The sequence below is a fragment of the Haliaeetus leucocephalus genome, unplaced genomic scaffold (genome assembly GCF_000737465.1).
Source record: "Haliaeetus leucocephalus isolate CR32 unplaced genomic scaffold, Haliaeetus_leucocephalus-4.0 Scaffold0, whole genome shotgun sequence".
Classification (NCBI taxonomy): Eukaryota; Metazoa; Chordata; class Aves; order Accipitriformes; family Accipitridae; genus Haliaeetus; species Haliaeetus leucocephalus.
Window position 1 is genome coordinate 8,443,471 of NW_010972436.1, and position 22,929 is coordinate 8,466,399.

Below are 22,929 nucleotides of genomic sequence, written 5' to 3' on the forward strand. Positions count from 1 at the left end.
TAGTTATGTGTGAAAAGACAGACTTTTTTCAGATAATGCTTTTAAAAACTGGAAATTTATGAGTGAGAGTTAAAAATCACACACACAGAGGTGTCAGTTTATGTTTTTGAATTGTACTTACCTTTTCCCTCTAATTTTAGTACTAATGTCAGTTCCAGCAGTACTGAGAAAAGAGAATACTGTTCAAATGGAGAACATCCCTGGAACTGAAGCAGATTTTCAACTATATCTAGCACCTTGAAGAAATTTAGGTTATTAAAACTTTGAGCAGTGTATTAATTATGCAGTTCTCATTAGCATGCTTCCCCAGTTTCAATTTTCATATGATTTTAGCTGGTGATGCTTTCTAACTAATAAAGAGTTAATATTCTTAGTTGTTTGAAAGGTGATTTGCAACATTTCAGATGGTATTATGCATTGTTTTCTGTCTTTTGATATATTAATCACAACTGTAGCCCCTTCTGTTGCAAATGTTTGATTTTAAAATTGTCACTTGTCAGCCAGTCCAATAGGCTATTTCAGAACCAATACAGTTTATGCATGGGAAGTTTGATGTTGAAACAATATTTATTTACATTCCCAGAGTGAGATGATGGTTTAATATATTCATGCTGCTATAAAAGACATGCTACAAAGCCTAATCGTATTTTGTGTATATACTATGTGTACAGAGAATCTTGCTTGTATTAAAATAAAAGAAATGAGGTTCTAAGTATCAATTTATAAAACAGTTCTTTGTAAAATGTTACAGTGTTTCGTGAAGCACTATTTAATGAAACATTAACTACTGGTAAACCTCCATGGAAACCACCTTTTCCAAAATTCACAATAATAGTTCCCATCTATTTTATTTATGTTTGCATTTCATAAAGTAGCCTACTTCCCCTCCCAGAGAAACCCTGTTCCTACGCTTGCCGCACTAGGTAAGCAACTCATGTGGGGAAAGATAGAACAGACAGCAGTAAGAGTGAACATATTTGTCATTCATGCACTGACCTGCTGTAAATACAAAAGCAAATGGAGACTTAAAAATGATACTACCCTTCCCCCAACCGTGACTTACTTTCTGCAACCTGTGGCTCTTTCCCAGCAGAAGCTGGCAGATTTTATTGCTGCCATAGCAACCCTGCCGTCAGCCCCGTTGGCTTGGCAACATTGCAGCAGTAAGAAACACACTTCACGTCTGAACTGTTCTTGGACTCGCAGAGATATTTTTTCAGGTTGCATTCCTAAATGCTTATTTACTGTTTGATTTAATAAATTTTGCAATAAAAAATCCTATACAGTCCTTATTTGCCAGTGAAATCAGATCATCTTCCCTGGAATCTTGCAAAGAATTAATATCCATTCCTTGGAACGTCACAGCAGATGATGGATCAAATCTCTGCAGCAGCTTCAACTGATCAAGCGACAGTCCAGCTCCCCTCATGCCTTCTCCTCCAATGTGAGGTTCCTTTTTAAGTAACAAAGAAAAGCAAATTATTGCATCAGTCAAGTTCTTATGTGCCCTAAATGTATTCTGCTGAGTATATGCAGAGCCACCTAACTGTTAACGTGGACAAGCTAGGTTTTTATCATTCACACCAGGAGAGGATTTAGAAGTAATGTGGCCCTTCTTTTCTTGCCCTCACCTGGCCAATATGTATACAAGCCTATATACAAGGTCCAAAGTACTTTGAGGAGGTGGTGGTGCACCTAATCCACTTTAGCCTAGTGGTTTAGAGCACTTATTGAGGACAGGTACACAGCTCTAAATCAATTCATTACTCAAAGGACTGAAACATCGAAAGCTGTTATCACCAGACAATAAGAAGGTCTAAAGGTTTTTTAGGTTGCCACTTTCAAATGATGCAGTGCTTCTGTGTACTGACTAATAGCTGTGAGTTAAGTCAAAAAATAGCGATTCCTTAGCCAGTTACTAATATACTCAGTAACAGCAGTAAAAATACCTGGATTCTTCACATTAAAAACTCCAACTGGAAAGACTCAAAGCCCCAGTCCAGGATACGTTACTGCCTGAAAAGGCATAATTTTGGAAGATGATGCAGCAGAAAAATCTGAGCTTCGGATTTTCTGTGTCATGTAATTAGACTAACAGGTAGATGGGACTACTGTTACATGTGTATGTATATGAGGCAGAGAAAGAAAGGAACAGCTTGTGTATCTGAATTCAGGAGACATTTGGCATCAAACTTCTGGACAGGAGAAGGGCTTAAAATCACAGCCCTTTTCTCAGCATTTCTTGTGAGTAGCCTTGACTGCTTTCTATTTAATACACTGATTCCTGGAAAAAAAATAATTCTTAGCTGGATTGTTCTTTCAGTTCATTCAGTAAGCAGATAGAACAAAATGTGCAAAAGCTGACATTGCAATATCAAAAATAGAGCTCCTTTGTAAATCTAGTCTAGTGTAGTCTAGAATGCAGCCTACAGCAGAGAATTTTTTGAGCCATCACACTTTGCTAATACATGAGCTCACCCAGTCATCACATGATGCAACTTAGTTGCTTAACCATGTACTGTGTGCTGTAAAGCTGGGCAGCCAAGAGGTTGCAGCCTGATTCTTCTCTTCCTTTCTTTCCCTCAGCAGGATTTCAGTGCTTTCCAGGTAAGAGACAAAAATGAGGTGTCCATTGCAAACTGAGAAAAAATAACATACCAAGGGAGACAGGGGTACCAACTTGAAGTAATATAATAGAAGGATGGAAAGGTAAAAGTCTAGGGAAAACAATATTACACAGGGTCAAGCGACTTGCTCAAAGACAGACCAATTTCTTCCTCTACCTTTTCCTTTTTCCTTTCAGTTAAGTTACTGCATTTAAGCTGATATACAGTATCTCCTGTGTAAACCCCTAAGAGGAAGTAAGTCTGCACAGACAAAGGATCAGCTGCTGTGCAGTAACCTCCACCTACAAGATCAACGCCTATGGCTCCATCTCCTGTTTTTTCCTTACCCAATATGATTCCAGGATCTCTTGCCAAACTGAGAAAGTAGGAGACAGTGGACTGGGTATATAAGGAGATGTCCACTGAGAGACTAAAGAATATGGGAAATACATAAAGGAACATGAGGTAAGTTGACCCTAGACTCCAGTTTCCTGTTGATGATTGGAAAAGATCACCTTAGTTTACACTACTGGGGAACTGGTTATAAGATACTATAAACTATCTGTGGGTAAACAACTCAGTGGCATCTCATTTAAAATATACAAAAAAATCTTAATTTTTACAGATATGGCATTTGTGTGTGAAAACTAGCGCGTTATTCAAGACTGATTACTGGTGAGAGAACGTCGATTAAACCAGAATTAATCTTGCATTTGAGTTAATAGGGCTTGTGTTTTGCTTTGTCATTCTATTGAGGACAATTTTTGTGCTGTTGGTAAAATGTATAATCTCAGTTGAAACAGGCGGAACTGAAAAATTCCTAGTAAATGGATGGTGACAAAGCAGGCAGAAGAACCTTGACATACAAATCTTTCAAGAAAAGCTTCAGTTCTGTTAAATCTTTATCAGCCTTCATATAATTTCTTGTTGTACACCTATGTATATATTTTTTTAATTTCAGCTAAAAGATGCATCTAAACCTCTTACGGCAGATAAAAGTCATCACAGAATGTATAACTAAGCTAAACAGGTATCAGAGACTCTTCCTCAAAGCCATGATGATAAACAACTAACCCACCCAACTCATCGCATCAACAAAGAGGAAGAGAGACGCATACAGTCTGATGATAAACTCTCTCAAGGTAGAATAAAGGTAACAGATACTTTTTAAATGTATGCAGTATAGATAGATACTAGAATTTTTTATCTCCTTATAGATTACGTCCTCCCAGACGTCTTAATGGTAGACACTGACTCCAGAAAAGACAAGGTATATTCTTGGGACACTGAGCCCAAAATAAATTTGTTCTCTCATTCCTTTACATAACGCAAAAATAGCTCCCATACATATAAAATCCTCCTTCCTCAAAACACAAGGTTCTTTCCATTCGTGTCCCATCCTTTACACAAATCTTCACTACTTTAGTGGCATTAATAAAAAAATTTTCACCTCTCCTGTGAATGTGTAAAAAAAGAGAATAAAATATATGCATTAAGAACAACTGCAAGAGAAATTTTAACCTGAACTATCTTTTGTCCCTGTTGTGTTTTAAATGACTGCTGTACAAATCAAAACAACCACAGTACACAGTGGGAAACTACTTATCGATCCCTAAATGAAGCTCAATTAAACATGAAAATAGATTTAAAAGAGCCTTAGAAATTCTTGTGTTATTTCTATCCACAGCAGTTAAAATTGTCTGCAGTGAAAAAGAGATTTCTTGATAGTAAATATAATGTGTAAATTTACAGTGCTAAAACAAGCTCACTGGATTGTGTGAATTACCCTGAAAATACTATCACCTGTGGCTGAAGCTGGAGGCATGGAAAAGTTTTCAGGGCCCAAGCAACTTGCTCCTCATTTTCAGAGAGTGTAATCGTGCATGTACTATATGCTAAAACACCTCCTGGCTTCAGCAGTTTCACTGCCTGCAGGGAGAAATAAACAGTAGTTCAGCTTATTTTTAAATGCAAAAACTTTCATATTAAGCAACATTAACCAAGAAACCATTAAGCTGTAATATTAAAACTTAGCACTTGAACTCAAATCTTTCTAAGATAGGCATTAGGATAATGCCTAATTCTCAGGGAATACAGTAAAGGATCCCATGGATTAGAAATATTCTTCTTTCCAAATCATCATTATAGCTCATGCAGTTTATTAATGCCATTGAGATGATTCACCTTGTAAGATTTGTTATTTGTACAGCTCTGCATATCCCAGACAGAATAGTTCTGTTTTCATCACCTGCTGCCAACCACAGATACACAATATTTTTTTCAGTGATATCAGATGTCAACTGTTTCCACATATTTGGCCTGGAAGCTATAGCTGTGCTGCTTTTCAAGCTGTGGTTGACTTTGAATACATATAATTCAGATTTAGACAAGTTTCATGAAATTTTGCATTTTAGCATCAACCTAAGCATACTCCTACTAGCATGAAAAGTTGTAATATGGCCTCCTGGCTTTGTACTCCATCCCGTATCCCATACTGTACCTCACAGCACCACTGCATGGGAGTTCTATGTGGTGAACTTACAAGAGTCTGTGCTGCTGCAGAGAAAAGACTTTAACCTGCTCTGTAACTTAGACCCTTGTGATTATTATAAATTACAACTGATGAAACTGAAGGAATAGAAAAAACACATACAAAGGTTTTTATTTACTATGGCTTACATATACCTTTCCCATGCTCCAATGAATTGACTTCACCTAGCAACAAATACAGTGGAGCTGAGAGGTTAACTGAATGCTAATACTACCTTCTTAACTGCTGAAAAGGTAGGGAAAATGAGGCACCATTTTTCACTGTGAAGTTCTATGCTGCAAAAGCATTTATGTTCAATTTATCTTATCTACGCAATGATTAATACGTACCACAGTGAAAAGCTTGCGCTGTAGAGGCTGATAAGAAGTCACCTCCTTTAATGTCAAGGAATAAGCCATATTTGGTCTCTGTCCCATCCCACTACATGGAGCATCAAGAAGAATTCTATCAAATGACTCTGGTAAGAATGGAGGTCCTTCTGTAAAAAGCAGTTAGTAATGTAAAATGTGGCTGTTGCTTTCCTTCACCATAGATAAGGACAAGCTATTACTGCTTCCTGGACATAAAACATTTACGTTCTATAGATAGTGTCTGCAAAAGTAATATCAGCTAGAGACAAGTCTCAGCACTGCTGGTGGTAGATTTCATCTCCCAGAAAACTAAAGAGTTTTAGTTCTGTAGGCTCAAATAATACATGATCCCTTCAGGCAATAATATTTTTTTAACTTTAATAATTTGAAAGTAAAATGTAAAAGTAATCAAATAAAAATATTGAAATATGATTGGTCAGAGGTGTGGGTACAGAGTTGTACATATAGGCTTTAATAAACCACAGTCAGCCCATAACTGAACCAAGTGTGCAAATCTTTACTGAGAAGCCTGTAGTTAACCGTTATGACTGCCTTAAATAATAATAATTGGACTGTCTATATAACTATTTCTTGCGATGCATATATATCTGTAGAGAATAAAGCACTTCATAGTAACATGAAATACTACAAGCTCTAATGTGTGACACACGCTGTCTCCACAGCAGAACAATTCAGTAGACAAGGACTGTGAAGACAAGAACAATTTCTGAATATTACCTGGATAGATAAAGGAATATGTAACTTCTATATGCAGAACCTATCCTTTCATCTGAATTCCACTGGCTCAACAGCCCAAAAGTTTCTATCACCTTAGTGCTAGAGCGACTCTTCAGCTCAGCATCAGCAAGACATAAGTGGCTCCATACGTGTATCTGTGGGTAACCAATGAGGAAGAGAGCTATATATATGCTTTACCTCCTTTTCCCCTTCTGTTCCTCAAATATTCAAGTTAGGTCACAAGTGAAAACAAGTGAGTGACTTCATACTACTGCTACCTAGCTTGTTGCAGCACTACAAAATGAGTCTATCTGATTTATCTACCTCTGATCCATTACTACAGTGTTCAAAATATGTAATTTCTTACTTGCAGAGATGTACAGAAAAGCCTTCATGATCTCTCAGTATTACAGCTAGCTCTTGTTCATCTGTGTAAGTACTACATATGACCTACAATATTTTATGTTCATATAAAGACTATTAAGAAAGTACCTTTATTCCTCCAAAGCAGGAATAACTAACTGCAAGGCATAGGGACAAGGAAGGTGAATTATGCAACCTGATTCCTACTTATGCTAACCAGTGACTGGGATAGAATAGAGTGAGAAAGAACAGCATACTTTGCACAACAAACCAAAAATAATCAAGACAGCAGATACCGTTTAAATCATTCCATCATGGGAACAGAACCAGTATCATAAATACAGCACTTCAGAAAAGCAAATGAAATGAACTTAAAATAATACACTGTGCTTCTATAGAACTTTCCCCTGAACAGCTGAACAAACATCAATGAACTAAACCTTGCAGCACTCCTGGGAGTTAGGTATTAATAACCCCATTTTACAGATGAGGATTCTGAGGCAGAAAAGCCAAACAATTCTGCAAAAAAAATATTTTTCTCAGACTAAGTCAAACAGTTCAGAGTATGGGGTTAAACGTTATCATGGAAGAAGCCTTAAGGCTTCAGTCTTTGATATTATCTGGGAAAGGTATGCATTTCCTTTGAGCATATTAGGTTGTGATAAGGACAGATAGTTTGATAGTATTTGCTTCACAGAGAAGCTGATTATCACAAAAGAACAGAAAATAAGAGCATTCACAGTGCTGAAGCAACTTTGGTATCTGCCAAGATTTCAAGGACTTGTAGACCTGTGGCAGGTTTAATACTGTTAGTGCAAACCTGATTACTGTTTTCATCTAAAAGCTACTACTGCCCAAGTTGTTTACTTTACCTTGTTCATCCTCTCTCTTCTCAGCTGAAAGTGCCTTTGTTCCATCATAGCAAAAGGCCTTAATGCAATTCAGCTGTAGCAATTCAGCATTCTGCTTAATTTTTTTGACCTTGTTAGCTATCTTGTCCATAGCTATTACTTCACCCTGAAAAAAATGGGAAGTTTTTATCAAAAGCATAGGGATTAAATGGATGTGCAGTTCCTGATTTCTTCCCACTGCCATGAGCAGCGCAATGAATGAGGCTTAGTTTTCCCTGCAGAATTTTGTTGTTATTAAATCCACACTCCAGTAGTCCTTGTTCACCAATATGTTCCATGATACCCGCATTAGGCTAGATACTAGTCTGAAGCTGTGTGCATTCTGACTGGCACTAGCTGCTTGGCACAGTCACTCCCTGAGGGACCCTATAATGTCTGACTTCTGGCAAGTGGGTTTTTTGTTAGTTTCTTTTTGTTTGTTTTGAACTGTTTCACTGGGCACTAAGTTAGGTAAAAATGTAATCATTTGAAAGAGGGTAGAAGTCTCAAATACATGGTAAAATAGGTCAACAGGTTTTAAATTTGCATGGAGATGGTAGGAAACATGATCACATACAGCTCAGTCCTGAGGAGATGAGGCCCACAGCAACACCTCTGGCTTGCTCAGACTCATAGCATACTGTTATACTTGCAGTAGTTGTCACTCAAGTTACTTTAGGAAATACTGTAAATACTATAATAAATTTAGATGTGGGGGGAGGGGAATCACAATTACATATTATTCCTTTCATGTGAGAATAAGATTTCTCTATTCCTCTCCCAAGATAAATCAAAACAGACACACACCACTATCTGCTAGATGAAATCTCTAAACACAAAGGAAAGTAAACAGTAGCATCAGTAAAATCCAGAACAGTAATACTATCTTCAAAAAACCCCAAAGACCAAAACCCTGTAATAGACTTGCTATAGCAAATAGAGCCTGCTGAGAAAACATGACAACTTTTTCCTACTTGGTGATGGCTCCCTAGAGGCTTATGGAAGGGTAACATGACTAATATAGACAGTGTAAAAAAAACCAAACCAAACTTCAGTAAAAATAAGCTATTGACTGTATGTCATGTTAGCCAATATGTAGGCCTAGGACTGAGAAGTAGAAAAGGATTTATGTTGTGTCAATGGTGTCCAGCCTTCAACTACTGTGAGCCAAATCACCTCTTACAGGAGCACTCAGTGACCACACGCCACTGCTTCTCCCCTATCACCATTCAACCTATTACGCATGCACACTAACAACTGATTGTGCTTGCAGGTTAGGTCTGTTGCTGAAACAGTGGATTTGCTGCACATATGCTGTACTTGAATATAAAGAGATAAGTCCTCTCCTGAGAGACTCTCAGAAAAAAGAACAAGCTGGAAGACAACAGTTCTTACCCATTAGCCCATGCCAGCCACTGCCAGAAAAACTTCCTTAAAGACATCTGGAAAAAACGGTGGTCTGGACTGGGATCCAGAATAAACTCTGAAGCTTTAACTATTCCCAGTTCCTACTAAAAGCTCTTAACAATATGGAGTAATTTTACATTTCGATTATCTCATCTAAAAACAATATAATAATTTTTACAATTAAATCACAAAAAATATAAGATTGATTCAAATATTCTAAATGTTAATGATTTAATTACTGTCTGTGGAAATTTAGTATGGAAAATCTGTGAATGGAACTTAAGAACCAAAAAGCAGTGCAAATTTTTTCCATATCTTAAATTAAAATTATATACTTAGAAAAGGAAAACCAATTCAGATAAATTTCAACATCTGTATTCTTAATCTTTACCACTTCAGCTGGAGTGGTATCAAAATATCTAAAATGACTAAGGGCAAAAAAACAGTTATGCAAAGTTATACAAAATGTACATACACAGATCGAAAAAGTACAGATGTAAATGAATCCATGATAGAAATATATGCTTTTACAGACTTCCTTTATTTATCACACCAGAATTCTTTACTGGAAGCTTTATAAATCTATCTAATAAGTGTCTAATGACTCTCTAATGCATGTTTGCAAACTTTCCATACTGAAGGAAGAAACACTTCAATAAGCAAACCATCACAGAACTGAATACATCTTTTCTAAATACATTCAAATCATTACCCACTGTACCTTCCCATTAATGCACAGACAACCATTGAAGTACTGCATAACGAAAGTGCAGTTTCTAAATGATCTGATATATTCTAATAACCCTATTCCAATGAAAATAATAACACCTTACAAAATTTTTAGAAGCGACATTACACATTTTTCCCCTCTCTGCTAGAAAAGAGCAACCTGCATTTCTCTTTCATTTTACATATAGCAATTTAATATATGCAAATTGTTATTCCTATATCCACATTCTTTTTGGCTCGTGTGTTATTTTCCTTTGTCTTTCTCTAAATTATTTTTTTTTGTTTCTTATAATGTTACTTTCTTATGAGATATTTTTGGTGTTGTGACCTTCTACCTTAGAATGACAAACGCAGACTAGAAATTCAGTCTAAGATCATATTTGTACCACATAATTGATAATTTTTACTGAGAAGGAATTTAATTGGATTAGGAACTTCTTAATATGTTTTTGTACAGAGTTGTGCATTCTTTTGGAACACAGTTGTAACCTCTGCTTTCCATGTATTCTCAGTTCCTACATAACTTTACCTTGCATGTTATGAATTCTTCCATTACAAATACATCAGTAACATTCAAAAAGTGAAATCGAACACATTTCAACAGGTCAATTTGCAGCAAATAAGTTTTTAAATGTGATGGTGACTATTTGATAAAGATAGTCTGTGCCCATTTCAGTAACTCTGATGTGTGGCAAAACATATTGGTAAGCAGAACGTTCAAATATTAATTGTCTGCTGTTGTAAATTATCTGTGCATTCTGACAGCTAAGTGAAGTGAGCTGTGCAAATGAACAGTGGCCAGGCTTTCTTCACTGAGACAGAAAATGCTCAATGACTACTCTTACCTGGTCATGCATTAATGTTGCAAGATGGGTTGTTTTCCCTCCAGGTGCAGCACACATATCCAAAATTCTCTCTCCTGGCTGAGGGTTTAAAATATGGCTCACAACCACGGAAGGCAAGTTCTATCATAAACACAAATATGGGAGAATTCAAACCTTATGTTCTGTATTAAGGAATGACAAACTCATTGAAACAAAAATTCATTTAGCAGTGAAGATACCTATGATATGGCTGTCAGTTCCTTAACAGAAAATGAACTGTTGGGATTATATAAAAGAGACAGTATAGGTCAAAAGTCTCCAGTGGCTCCTTTTTTATTTAAAGCTGTATATAGAGTATCTATGACTGAAGTTTAAGTGTTTATGACTATGGAGACTACAGTGCCAAAAGTCAAAATAAAATAAGCTGATACTATTACAGACACAGAGCAGCTCTGTGTATTACAAGTATTATATATCGACCTGTTTATTGGAGCATTTACTATATGAACATGCTGATGTAGTATAGTAATGAACAGTAAGAACAATAGGCAGGAGTTTAAACTTGCTGAATTAAGGTACCAAGAAGCTGAACTGTGCTATTAATTGTATAAAGAGAACAGATGCACTGAAGAAAAATAATATGCAATAATTGTGCACTGTAGTGCATCTTACACAACATGGAAATATCCTGAAAGATTCTCTTCTAATTTGGTTCAACACAAAGGTATAAAAATCTTTTAAAGTTGTCCTTACTACATGTTGTCTTTGGATAGCACAGTTTCGAGTTCCATGCCACAGTGTTCAAAAAAATGAATAATTCATCTCACACATGGCAAATTCAAGTCAAAAAAGCCAGGCTCAAAGGGTTGTGATCAGCATCACAAAGTCCAGCTGGAGGCCAGTCAATAGTGGAGTACCCCATGGGTGGACACTGGCACCAACGTTGTCTAACCTCTTCCTTAGGGACCTGGATAATGGAACAGAGTGCCTAAACAAGTTCACAGGGGATACAAAACTGGAAAGAGTGGTTGATAAAGTGGAAGGTTGTGCTGCCATTCAGAGGGACCTGAACAGGCTGGAGAAATGGAGAAACAGAAACCTCATGAAGCTTAACAAACAGAAATGCTAACCCCTGCACCTGGTGCACCCCATGCACCAATACAGGCTGGGGCTGACTGGCTGGAAGGCAACTTGGCAGAGAAGGCCATGGGGATCCTGGTGGACAAGAAGTTGAACATGATCTAAATTCTCATGTGCAACAGTCTCTTAAATAACCTGTCTCTCTAACAATTCTGTTCCTTGAAAGCAAGTACTCTCATAAGCTGAATCAGGGAAGAAAAGGCCTGTTCTTTACTGCAGGCCATGAGACAATATATTGCTTGATAAACTATGGTTTGCCCACACCGGAAGACAGCACTGATGCTGATTTTAAAATATTAAGATCAATTACAGACAGATTATATGCATAAAAATAACTCATCTGCTGGACTGACTCTTCTGACAAAAGAAATAGTGACTAAGACAATTCAATGTAATAAAGGATTTAACTTACTATCTGAGTGATAGTTATATGAATCAAATGAGATAACTTAGAATTTCAGAGAATATCTTTGAACAAAGGTTTATTTGACGTAAAATTTACATTCACTTTAGAGATTAAAATAACTTTTTTTTTGAAGGCTGAACAGCTTGATTTTGTTTTAAACTCTGCTTCTAAATTGTCATATTTATATTAAAAAAAATACAGTACCATTGTTAGCACACTAGTTGTCATAGGTATCTAACTGAGGTGTTCACCTAATCTTTTTGTGCCATCAAACTGAAATCAAGAATTTTACCTGATCTAAGAAAACTAGAAAGTTCCATGATTTCATTATCCTATTTTTCAACATATCACAGGTGGCCACTTGTCATGTCTGACTATTGCTTTTAATTAGTTTTATTGTGGAGGAAAAGGAGTATAGGTATCACAGAAATTAAAGATGCAAAAGGAGAAGCTAGCTTTAAATAAGTTCTTAAATTTTACAATAAAAACTACACAAAAATTTGTCATTCTTCGGAAGCTCTGGAGTTTTATGGTAAGAGGCAGTGAAAGCTGTGCTACCGTAAGATTTGTCATGGTTATTTTGTTCAGGTGGATCTTTTTCATTAGGGCTAAAAAGATACAGGTTTTCTCTTCAACTTAAAGTCAACCTACTACTATTTGGAGACTTTCCTGATTATCCACAGAAGGATGAACCCTGAAAGAGGCTCATATTTCAGAGTTCATAGGCATATTCCAAAAACTAAAAGTTCTATGCAGACTATCTATGCAAAAAGAATTTCTAAGTTTTTAAGTTAATATCTTTTAAGTTACTTTGAAGTCCCTTATCATATCTCAGATGCAGTATGATTAAACCACCTACATGTAGATACCAACTTCATTCTAAACACCTTTTCTTTAAATCCAAAGAGTGAATTAGGTGCCATAATACACAATGAATAGATAAAGTATTAATGTGTGCTTAGAAGATATTCATTATTTTGCAAATAGTACAGACTTATTTTTGTAACAAACATACCTGCAAAAACAAATGACCGGGGAGCACATTGTCAAACGAAGGACTAAGGTAGACTGGCTCTATCATTCTTATGCCCATCCCACTGAAAAACATGAAAAAAAACATTTCAACTACTCAGATTTATAATTTTTAACAGTGTTCAGTTAAAATCATTATGCTTAAAAATGGAAACTTGAAACAATAACCTTACAAAAATGAAAGCACTTACAAATCAACCAAGAAAAAATATTTTTACAATTCTGTAATCTGATATTCTTTAAAAGTACATCATTAAGCTGGGTAAACCATAACAAAAAATGTATTACATTATAAATTGGAACTATCTGTAAAAATTGCATAAAGAAAATTTACCTTTTTTGTATACAAGACAAACTGAGATCTAATGCAAGCCTTGATAATGTAAGGAAATGCTTAAAACCAGATTTAAATATGTTAATTTCAATCCATAACTGCTTTTGGCTAGCCATGTACACACTAGGGCACTGGCATATGATTTCCTACTTTGATCTTCCTCCATTTTTCTAGACTGTCTGAGATTTCAGTCAAATAACTAAAGAAATTCTATTTCAAAAGCCTCACAGGAACATTGATTTGCCTGCAAAGTGAAGGTTTGAACTTAGAAGCATCCTAAAAGTTTTAAATATGAAGTTCTGACACAGATTTCATTAAGTTAAGACAAATGTACAAAGAAATGGATAACAATAAAACAAGAAAAAACAATACTGAGCCTGAATACAATAGATTACTGAAGAAAACAAGAATGAGTATTATTTTGCATATGCACTGCACAGTCCAACAAGAAGGAAGGATATGAGAAAGGAAACTTGCAGACATGAGACTTAATGCTGCATACTGCCATTCCATGTCATCAACTCAACAGGTATATCCTACCAATACTTCTACTATATTTAAGCTCTAATAAATCAGAAATCCTCTGACAATGTAATATTTTTGACTAGACCTTTTGTAGTTTGTTCTTGGGATGTAGTCTCGGTCATTATTTTGATGTTCATGCTCTCTTACACTGCTTTTTACATGTGTTTTAGATGACAGAAGAGGAACCATATGCTTTGGCAACAAAATAGAAAAGCAAGTAATCTTGAAATAGATAACTACCTTGGCAAATACTATTAATTTTTTTTAAGATATCTGACCTTATGTTCTGTCCCCTGCCCCACCAAAAAAGGCCCCTACAAATATTTTTATGAGATGGAGAAATCGACAAGGCTGCACTTCTGTTCCATGCAGATAGGAAAGTGGTACAGAAAAATTTACCAAAATGCAGTTTTACCACAGTGAGAATGTTTGTCACTTCTGTTTGTTCTATATTATTGAAGGCATATGCTAAACAAAAATTCTGAAGAGGCTCCCATTTATTTCCTCCTACCACTCAAGTAAACTGGTATCTGGATACCTCTGTGAAACTAAATGTTGAGTCTGCTAATACTTACTGTAGTACTTTAATCATAATTGCCATCACACTGCTGCTACCTTAGCTGTGAAGTTACAGAAGACAGCAGGAGGCACAATTCTACTATATTCCCAGAAACTAACGCTTCCCAAAAAATACTGGAAATCCCAACATGCAACAGAGGTCTCAGTCAAAGCTATCTTGTGGTTTCACATAGGGTACAGAACATTTCAAAATGTCTTCCCATCTTCTCTCGTCCCTTTGCAAAGTTGTAGGTATAGATTGCAGTTACTATGGACTTACTTCAATGGGCCACTTGAACTAAAGATTTCACTGCGACTCACTTCTGAAATCCCATTTCCAAGGAAAACTTTGACTCCTTCAAATTCTTTGGCTCCTCTTTTACATTTCCCTTCAATATCTGAATATACTGAGACCAGATCACCAGCTTTCATAACTGCGCAAAGAACAGAAATTTTGAGATTAATGTTATACTTGACAAGACAGTAGTGACCAAATAATTTAGGATTTTCAGTAGAATACTTACTTGAACTCCTATATCATAGCAAAACTTAAACTTTCTTAATGTAATCAGAGAAGATTAACTGATATTAGGCTTGAAAGTGTACATGGCGAACGATGGCTATGAAGTGACTAGAGCTATTGGGAGACACAAGGTTACAAATCAGACAGCGTGTCTTGTTTTTTAAAAGGCTAGACAAATCCTCACTTTATTTTATCACTGCATGATCACCTGTAAGTTTTAAGCGCACTCTTCAGGATTCAGTCCTCTGTGTGTGCTCCAAGCACGCAAATACATCAAATGACACTGGTTCATACTTACTGTACAAAGACAGCAATACTAAATTTGTCTAATGACCTCTCAATAGCTAGGTAGAACATAGCTATTGCTACTTTTTCTCTAACTATTCCTTTGACACAAGTGATGATATATTCTTGTTGAAACAATTTTTCTGGTGTGGCTCTCCTCCCTCAAAGGCAACTCCTATTGTCAGTAATTCTCTAAAAGAGCTTTACATCTCCAGTTAAAACCCTCCAGATCAGTAAAGTATGTAAATACACAACAAACTCTAGAAGTGTAGTCTTAGGGATATAAAAAACTTTCTGAGCTAGAACAAAAATAGATGGAAAAGGAGGATGGTTTAGGTGATTTTGCAGGATAGTGAGCAAGCTCTATGCACTGACTGGCTGAAAAATATGCTCAAAAATAAAGGCCTACGCTGACAGCAATAACCAATTTTCCAAAATTACATTTCTGACGTGTCTGACTGGCTGGAGCAACTGGCAGATATGACAAGTAAGACTAATGACAGTTCAGCTTCCCAAGAATTCTTTGAATTGTATTTAGAAATCTTTTTTCCCATTTTCAAGTGGCCTTCTGAATATGCACAAATGCCCTGGGATTCTTAAATGGTAATATTTGTTCGGTAGCCACTAAACATTTCTTTTTTTGTATAGCTTCTTTTTACACAATGTGACACAAAACATTATGTGATAGCCTACTGTTATTGTCTGCTTAAACTTCACTGAACAAAAACTTGCAGCAATTTAACTCTTCCATCAAGCATATTTGCCAATGATTTTTTGCAGTATTCAAACATAAGGGATTTTATTACACTCTCTGCTGACAATCATCCTTTCAAAATGCATTAGTACTGTGTACAGGTCTCAAGCTTTTTGTAGCTTATACTGGCATTCCATAAACATAAAGCTTAGAGTTTGATTAGATAAATTAAACTCAAAGCCCCCTGATAATTAGTTTATCCTCATTTAGGTTGCAAGTTCAGTGATTAAATGTGTGTTTTTGCTGTACTCTTTTTTTCCCTAGTTAGACCATCTGTGCTTAATACAGCCTTATTATATTTGGCCTCAAGTGGGTAGCATGCCCTTTTATTTTATTTTACTATCTGCAATTCCCCTGAAGTATTCCTAAACTTTTATAGTATCTTTTATTTTCTTTGGATTGATATTGCACACATAATTACATGCAGCAATTATGATAAATCACTAGTTGACTCAAAGAGGGATTTGAATATTTATGAGGTTGTCTAAATAAGCAGTTTCAACAACTGCTATGGCAATATACTTATTTCATTATCAAATCCTTGATTGAAAAACATTCCTGTTCAGTGAATGGGAAGGTTTTTTCCTGAAAGGCAATGAAGTTAAGTGTCTAGATAAATGCTTTCCTGACTCACTTTGTTTAATAATAAGAACCATGATGATTAGTAGATCTGAGGTGATTCAACCAAAATTATACTGGTTTCACATAAAGTTAATTTGGCCTTTAAATAAAAAATAAATAGGCTGCTGAACACTAAGCATGTATATCTAGATATTTTTATCTTGTCTCACAAGCACTGAAACAAAAATTTTCATTTCTTAAGAATCTGACATTTACATTGAAGATTTTTCTCATCAATAGAAAAAAACCTTTTTACTAGATCTCTCATGTACAAACAATATCAAATGATTTGCCAATGGATTAAAAAAAAAAAGAAAAACCATTTTTTTAGATCTGTAACTTAGAATCTGACAGGATCATGAAGGCAAGTGCCTTTGTGATTGAATGAAGAAATAACACATCTGGAAATAGTATATATTAAATAATCACATACATCCAGTCACCATCCAGATGTATCTGTTGTGGCATTCCTTTTATTCTTTTTTTTTTTTGTGTGTGTGTGACAAGACTGGAAAGTGGCAAACTTCTGTGAGTTTATTCTACTGAACATCCATATTAAAAGTTACAGTATTCAGTAGTAAATAAACTCTTAAAAAGCCAGGTTTTACTTTGAACATGCTCTTTAAAAAGATTTTCAAATGAAAACAAGAAACTGAAATCCTTGAGAACTAATACTTCATCTAGGAATTACAAATGGAAAAAGGAACTTAAAACAGGCCAGGTGAGAAATAATTACATACAATTTATCACAAGTATAATGCAAAAAATAGTGGAAATCTCAAAACAAAGCCAGAAAAACTTTAAAAAACGTATTTACCATAAATTACAACTATAAGCTTAATTTCAGCTGTAAATAGAAAAAAAAAAATTAATGTCACTGTTTATCAGAAATTGTCATCAAAGGGTGGCATTTTTTCCGTCCTCTTTACAACTTAACTGGGTGTATTTAGAGAAGTCTTACATCTTGAGGTAGATATGATTCCAGGGACATAAACATGTGCTCCTCGAAGTACTGCATATCCACAGTGGGCTCCAACAATGACTTCAGATGAATGTTTTTTTAAATCTCGCCTAAAAATACAAAACGTTGCTCAGTTTTAAAAAAAAAAAAAGTATACTGAAAAAAACCAAACAACCCCCAGGTGAAGTCTAGTTCATAAATACTGTTTTTGTCACAATGTAACAGAAAAAATAGTTAACTATCATGTATTACATTTAAAAGATTTCTTTTAGTTCCAGAGGAATCAAAGAAAAGAATCAAGAAGGAAACCAGTCCTCAAAATAAAGCAGGTTGTGACACATTCTGCCACTATTATGAACCTGACAGAGGAATACAAATAAATTATACTTGGATGGAGAAATAATCCTCTATCCCTTTCTAGGCCAGATGATTGTAAAGTGATTTTTTGTGTTTAACAATTGCCAAGTACTTCTATAATAAATGTATAAGCAGGTGCAAGGAACTTTGCCAGTAAGAATTGTGAAGATGACAGTTACTTGAACTTATTAAAGTGTAAACATATTTTAATACAAAAAGAACAGAATGTTCAGAAAAAGGTGCTACAAAAGAGAATTAAATGAATGAATGAAGAATAAATAAAAGCATTAAATGCTATTTTAGAGTGCGCAGCATTTACAAACTAGCACTACTTGTTACCAGTCTCTACCTCATCATGATATAAACTGAATCTGAAGTATGTTAGTCTTCATTATGAACAAGATACTTTAAAAAAAAAGGTCCATCAGTGAATTCAATAAAACAATGAAGAAATTCCGTAGGGGCAGACACAGATGCAACATGAGAAATATCCAAACGTAGCTTAAGAATGAAGAATGAAGAGTCATTTTGTAGGGGATAAAATTGACTTAGGAATCCTCTCGGCAGTATTGATCCAGTCTCCCGAAGTCTTGCTCTGGACCTGGTTCCAGTGGAAGAAACCCCTGCCTGTATTTAGCTATAGTTCTATATTCCACCTCAAAAGTTTAGTTCTTGTGTCTGCCACCTACCTGGCTTTCCAGAGAGGATGTATTTATGTTACATTTTCCCTATAAGAAGTTCATCTCATAAATAAGGAGAGAACTCTTACGTTTTCTTACATCTTTTAAGGACTAAAACTCTGACCTGGTTAGGATATGGACTGTCCACTAGGTCTCAATATAAATGAAGTTGTGCTTCATTTATAGTGAGTTAGTTATTGTAACTGTTTAACAAGAAGTCTATAAGTAAAATATGCGTTATGACATTTTAAGGCTAAAGACTAAAAATTTCAAACCTGGGTCCAATGACAGGAATTAATAAGACGTCCTGGAGTTTCGGGTGCTCAAGAACTGGAACACACAGTCCTTTAAATTGCTGTTTCATTAAAAAACATAATTATTAAGCAATACTAAAAAAACTTAGTATTTAAGTACTTAATTAGACTGAAAACTATTTTTCCATTCATAATTTATAGCTGTAGAATACAAACCCCAAATGTAATGAAAACAGTTAAGACAGGTTGGGATATAGTGTGTAAGGAGACACTCCATATTAAAAACACTGGTATAAAAGACTAATTAATTTAATAAATTGCGAAATACCAAAGCCGCAAAGGGATTCACTGAGAACTGACTTCAGGGAGTGGGACAGTGTTCTGACACTCACAGCCTTACCACTGGTTTTTGCTTTCTTCTGGAAGAAGGTTGTGTCAAGTTGCCATCAGATCACAGTAACACCACCAGAGAAGCTTGGGTCTAATCTGTGTTATCTTTTTGATGTTTTTAATTATAAACCACTGTTTAACTCTACTTACATATTGCCTGTCTTACTTAATATGCCAGGTTGGTAATACTTTTAATCTTTCTTTTCAGCTTAACTTTGATTGGGTACTGAGAGCTGAGTTGTGCATAGTTGAAAAAAATGACAGCTTGCCATATTAAAACTGTTCCTGGACTTTAAAAAGATGCTGTCTTCTCACCTGAGCCTTCTAAACTATAACCTTAAAACATGCAAAACCATAAATTAGTTTGCATCTGATAAATAAGTATTTTCTCTTAAGAAAGAAAACAATCCCTGTGCATAATTTTGTTAAAAATGTAGTTTCATTTTCTAATATAACCTCAATTCAAAATACAAAAATTTTATGAAAAGCCAGTCTTAATTCAGTTTTCAGCAAAGCATTTTCCCTTGAAGTAAAATATCATACTGCAATACCCATTTCCAGATTTCTACAATCAAGCTAAAATTAGCATAACTCATTACCATTCCAGCCAGCAGAATACTGTCAACTGCCTCTGCATCACAGAAATGTCTTGGCTCCTGTCATGCAATAGTTCCCTGCACACCCACTAGCATTAATAATCTACTTAAAGAACTGGGTCTTTTCAGACAGAGTGAAAACGTAGGGTAGAGTTTCAAAATAATCTACTTCTTAAACATAATGGCTAACATATTATCAGATAAATACATGTTTAATTAAGGTAAGTAAAAATCCAGAAAATCTTATAAAGATTAAAAACAGGTTAAAAAAAGAAAATAGGGCAGCTGCAGGGCATCACTCTGGATCTAGTTTCTAAAACATACAGATTTTCTCACTTTCCTAAACAGTTTGTGCAATAAGACATACAGCCATTCTCCTTTAATTTTAAATTAAAGTGTTCTAAACATGCTGAACACAGCATACTGAACTACAGTTTTTGCCTCTTTCTACCATCTTCTCTAGACTTATGATGCCTTTACAGTATTGACTACAGTAGTACCCCAATCCTATCTAAGGTCTGGATCTGCCATATGAAAAAAGAGTTAGTTGTCTTTTTCCCTCTCCTATTGCCTTTATCCGACGTGTTAGATGAGGAATACTGCTGGACAATTTTCATTTAACATTTAATGCTGACAGGAAATCAATATGATTGCATAATGTTAATACTAGTGGACATGTATTAAGTTAAGGAATAGTTTCCAATAATGAAAAGCTCTCATAATCAGGCAAAAGATGAAATATCCTGTTATTTTTGCTGTAACAAAGAAATTGCACAAACCTTCTGGATCTCTTCAAACAGCATTTTTTTCACATGTTTCACTGAGGCCAAGTGGGTATTAACTCTAACAGTTGTGAAACCTGGTGGATGAGATAGATGACTTAACAGAGATTGATATTTACTCTCCGCCTCCTGTGTACCTAAAGCAGTGATAAGCTGAAAGTGAAAGAAGAGATTTTATATTAAAGAGATTCACACAGCAGCCTCTTGCTCAGTGCAAAAGAAGCACTGAATAAACATTTTGTAGAAATGAAGGAATATGGTTGTGTGGTGTGCAATAGTGAGGAATGTCTATGTCTGGAGGCCTAATTCCAGTGAAAACCTCATAAATTTCTTGAAAAGGACTTGTTGGAAAAACAAGTTGGATTAGCAAGATCATTGTAAGCAGGCTGCAGCAAGTACGAAAAGTAACTGCTAGCGAGGTCTGTGATACTGTACAAAGAACAGTCCTAAGGAGATGGAAGAGTATATTCAAAACTATAAATTAATAACTCTTACCATGATATACAAAAACATCATTTTTGTGTCCTTTGACATTAGGAAATCATAGATTGTCTATAGTATTTTTGGTTCTACACTGGGGTAAAGGAGTATTTCTTGTAAATATTATGTAGTTAATAATTGGTTAATTTTCTCTGTGATCATTCTTCAGTAGGATCCAAAACTGAAGTCTCAGATTTATGCTAAGTTTAGTTTAAGTATTTTTATGTTACTCTGAGCTAACGAGCATAAAGAATAATTTTACATTTTAAATAGAACTATATATAAAAAAATCTGTGTCTAATGTGAACACAATACCTTATTGTAAGGTATTAAAGTCACATAAAATATTAAATCAAAGGACTATTAACAGTGTCCAATTAGTGAATATTTGTTGATGATTAGTAGCATCTATTTCACATACCTCATTATTTCTGAACACTTTGATGAGATACTCTTCAACTTCATGTTGGAAAGAGATTTTGGGGAAAAAAGACATCTTCCTTTAGTTTTTAAAATCTGCTGGTAAAGAACTGAAATAAGCAAAATATTTTCTTAGTGGTTTTTATCATATTATGTAAGTTTATAAATGTAACATAAGGATGTACCACAAACTAAGCTGCAGTTTCTGATTCTTCTGTTTTAATAATGCAATTTTACTGTGCTCAAAATTCCAATTAGCGCTCAAGATATGACTGTAACACTGCTGTTAATTACATTTCAGAACATGTTCATTAACATGTTTAGCATTTCCAATGAGGCTACTGGTATCCTTGCTGTCACATCCTTCCCAGCCATACCTTCCAAGGCTACTGTATCAGTTTGAAATGTGAAGAAAGTGTCACCACCTCTAAATCCTGTCCCATTAAAGTTCCCTTACCTATCCTTGGGGAGAACTTGCTGTTTAGTCCTAGAATTCACTCACAAAGGCTCCTCACAGAATTTAGCTTTGACTCTTCTAAGTCCCATCTTTGAAATTCTTATTCTATTACATCATCATATCTGTTCATTTTTAGAGATAATCTAATTTTTCCCTGTCAGATTTCTTTTTCTCAAGCTTAACTTCTTAGGTTTCCTCCATAGTTCAAATTATCCAAACTTCATAACGGGGGAACGTGTGCATGACTGTGGACAATGATTTGTATTTTTTCCATATATACTTACAAATTAAAGAAGGACTATAAGTAACAGTTTTCTCTTGAGTCTGTGTTTAATTCACAGTAGGAATAATGAAGCATTAATGCCACAGAAGCTCTGCTGATCCTTACTGAAAATCTTCAAACTGTCTAGTGAAAGATTGCATGGTTAAAAGGTACAGGAAATTTCCAGATGTTGCTTTAATTCCTTCTGCAAAGCATGAAGTCCCTATTGTAGCTCAGCCCTGATGCAGCTTCAGCTTTTATTCTTTGTAATTATTCTCTGTTTACTTTTCTCTGTAGGTAATAAAATACAGTTATCTTCCCAAATTGTATCTGCCCACCTCTATATTGCCTGTATTTTGAAAGATTATATACACTTCAGTCTGAAATGAGACTTCCTAAAAAATTAATAGTTTGTTTACACCAACATAAATAGAGGAAAAGTGAGAACACCCCCCCATCAGTGAGGTTTATTCCATCCATAACAAGGAAATTTGAATACTGAAGTACTACATTTTCACTGTATTAAACATACTTGGAGAAAATACCTCAGAAAGTTTGGTACTTGTTCTATTTGAGTAAGAGGCTATTTGTCACTTTTATCATACAAAATCCCTTAAAAATATCTTTTTTTTTGATATTTCAGATTCAGTTGAA

At 35.2% G+C, this 22,929-nt stretch overlaps 1 protein-coding gene across 4 annotated transcripts; it reads right to left on the minus strand.

The window, feature by feature from the left end:
• Positions 1-884: 884 nt before the first annotated feature.
• On the minus strand, positions 885-21,645 carry NSUN6 (NOP2/Sun domain family, member 6). Of its 4 annotated transcripts, XR_775134.1 has the most exons (12): positions 21,558-21,645; positions 20,654-20,809; positions 18,910-18,989; positions 17,598-17,707; positions 14,734-14,887; positions 13,020-13,101; positions 10,480-10,599; positions 7,481-7,625; positions 5,487-5,635; positions 4,410-4,535; positions 2,479-2,599; positions 1,383-1,453 (listed from the first exon to the last, which is right to left on the minus strand). XR_775134.1 is itself a non-coding variant. In XM_010578962.1 (11 exons), the coding sequence occupies exons 1-11, from the start codon at positions 21,630-21,632 to the stop codon at positions 1,238-1,240; spliced, it is 1,413 nt and encodes a 470-aa protein (XP_010577264.1). In that variant the 5' UTR covers positions 21,633-21,645; the 3' UTR covers positions 885-1,237. The 4 variants fall into 4 exon arrangements, 3 of the variants coding, with proteins under 3 accessions (XP_010577264.1, XP_010577346.1, XP_010577430.1); XM_010578962.1 differs by lacking the exon at positions 2,479-2,599 and having other exon boundaries at positions 885-1,453; XM_010579044.1 differs by lacking the exon at positions 2,479-2,599 and having other exon boundaries at positions 885-1,453; positions 20,654-20,733; positions 21,558-21,622.
• Between the last annotated feature and the right edge of the window lie 1,284 nt (positions 21,646-22,929).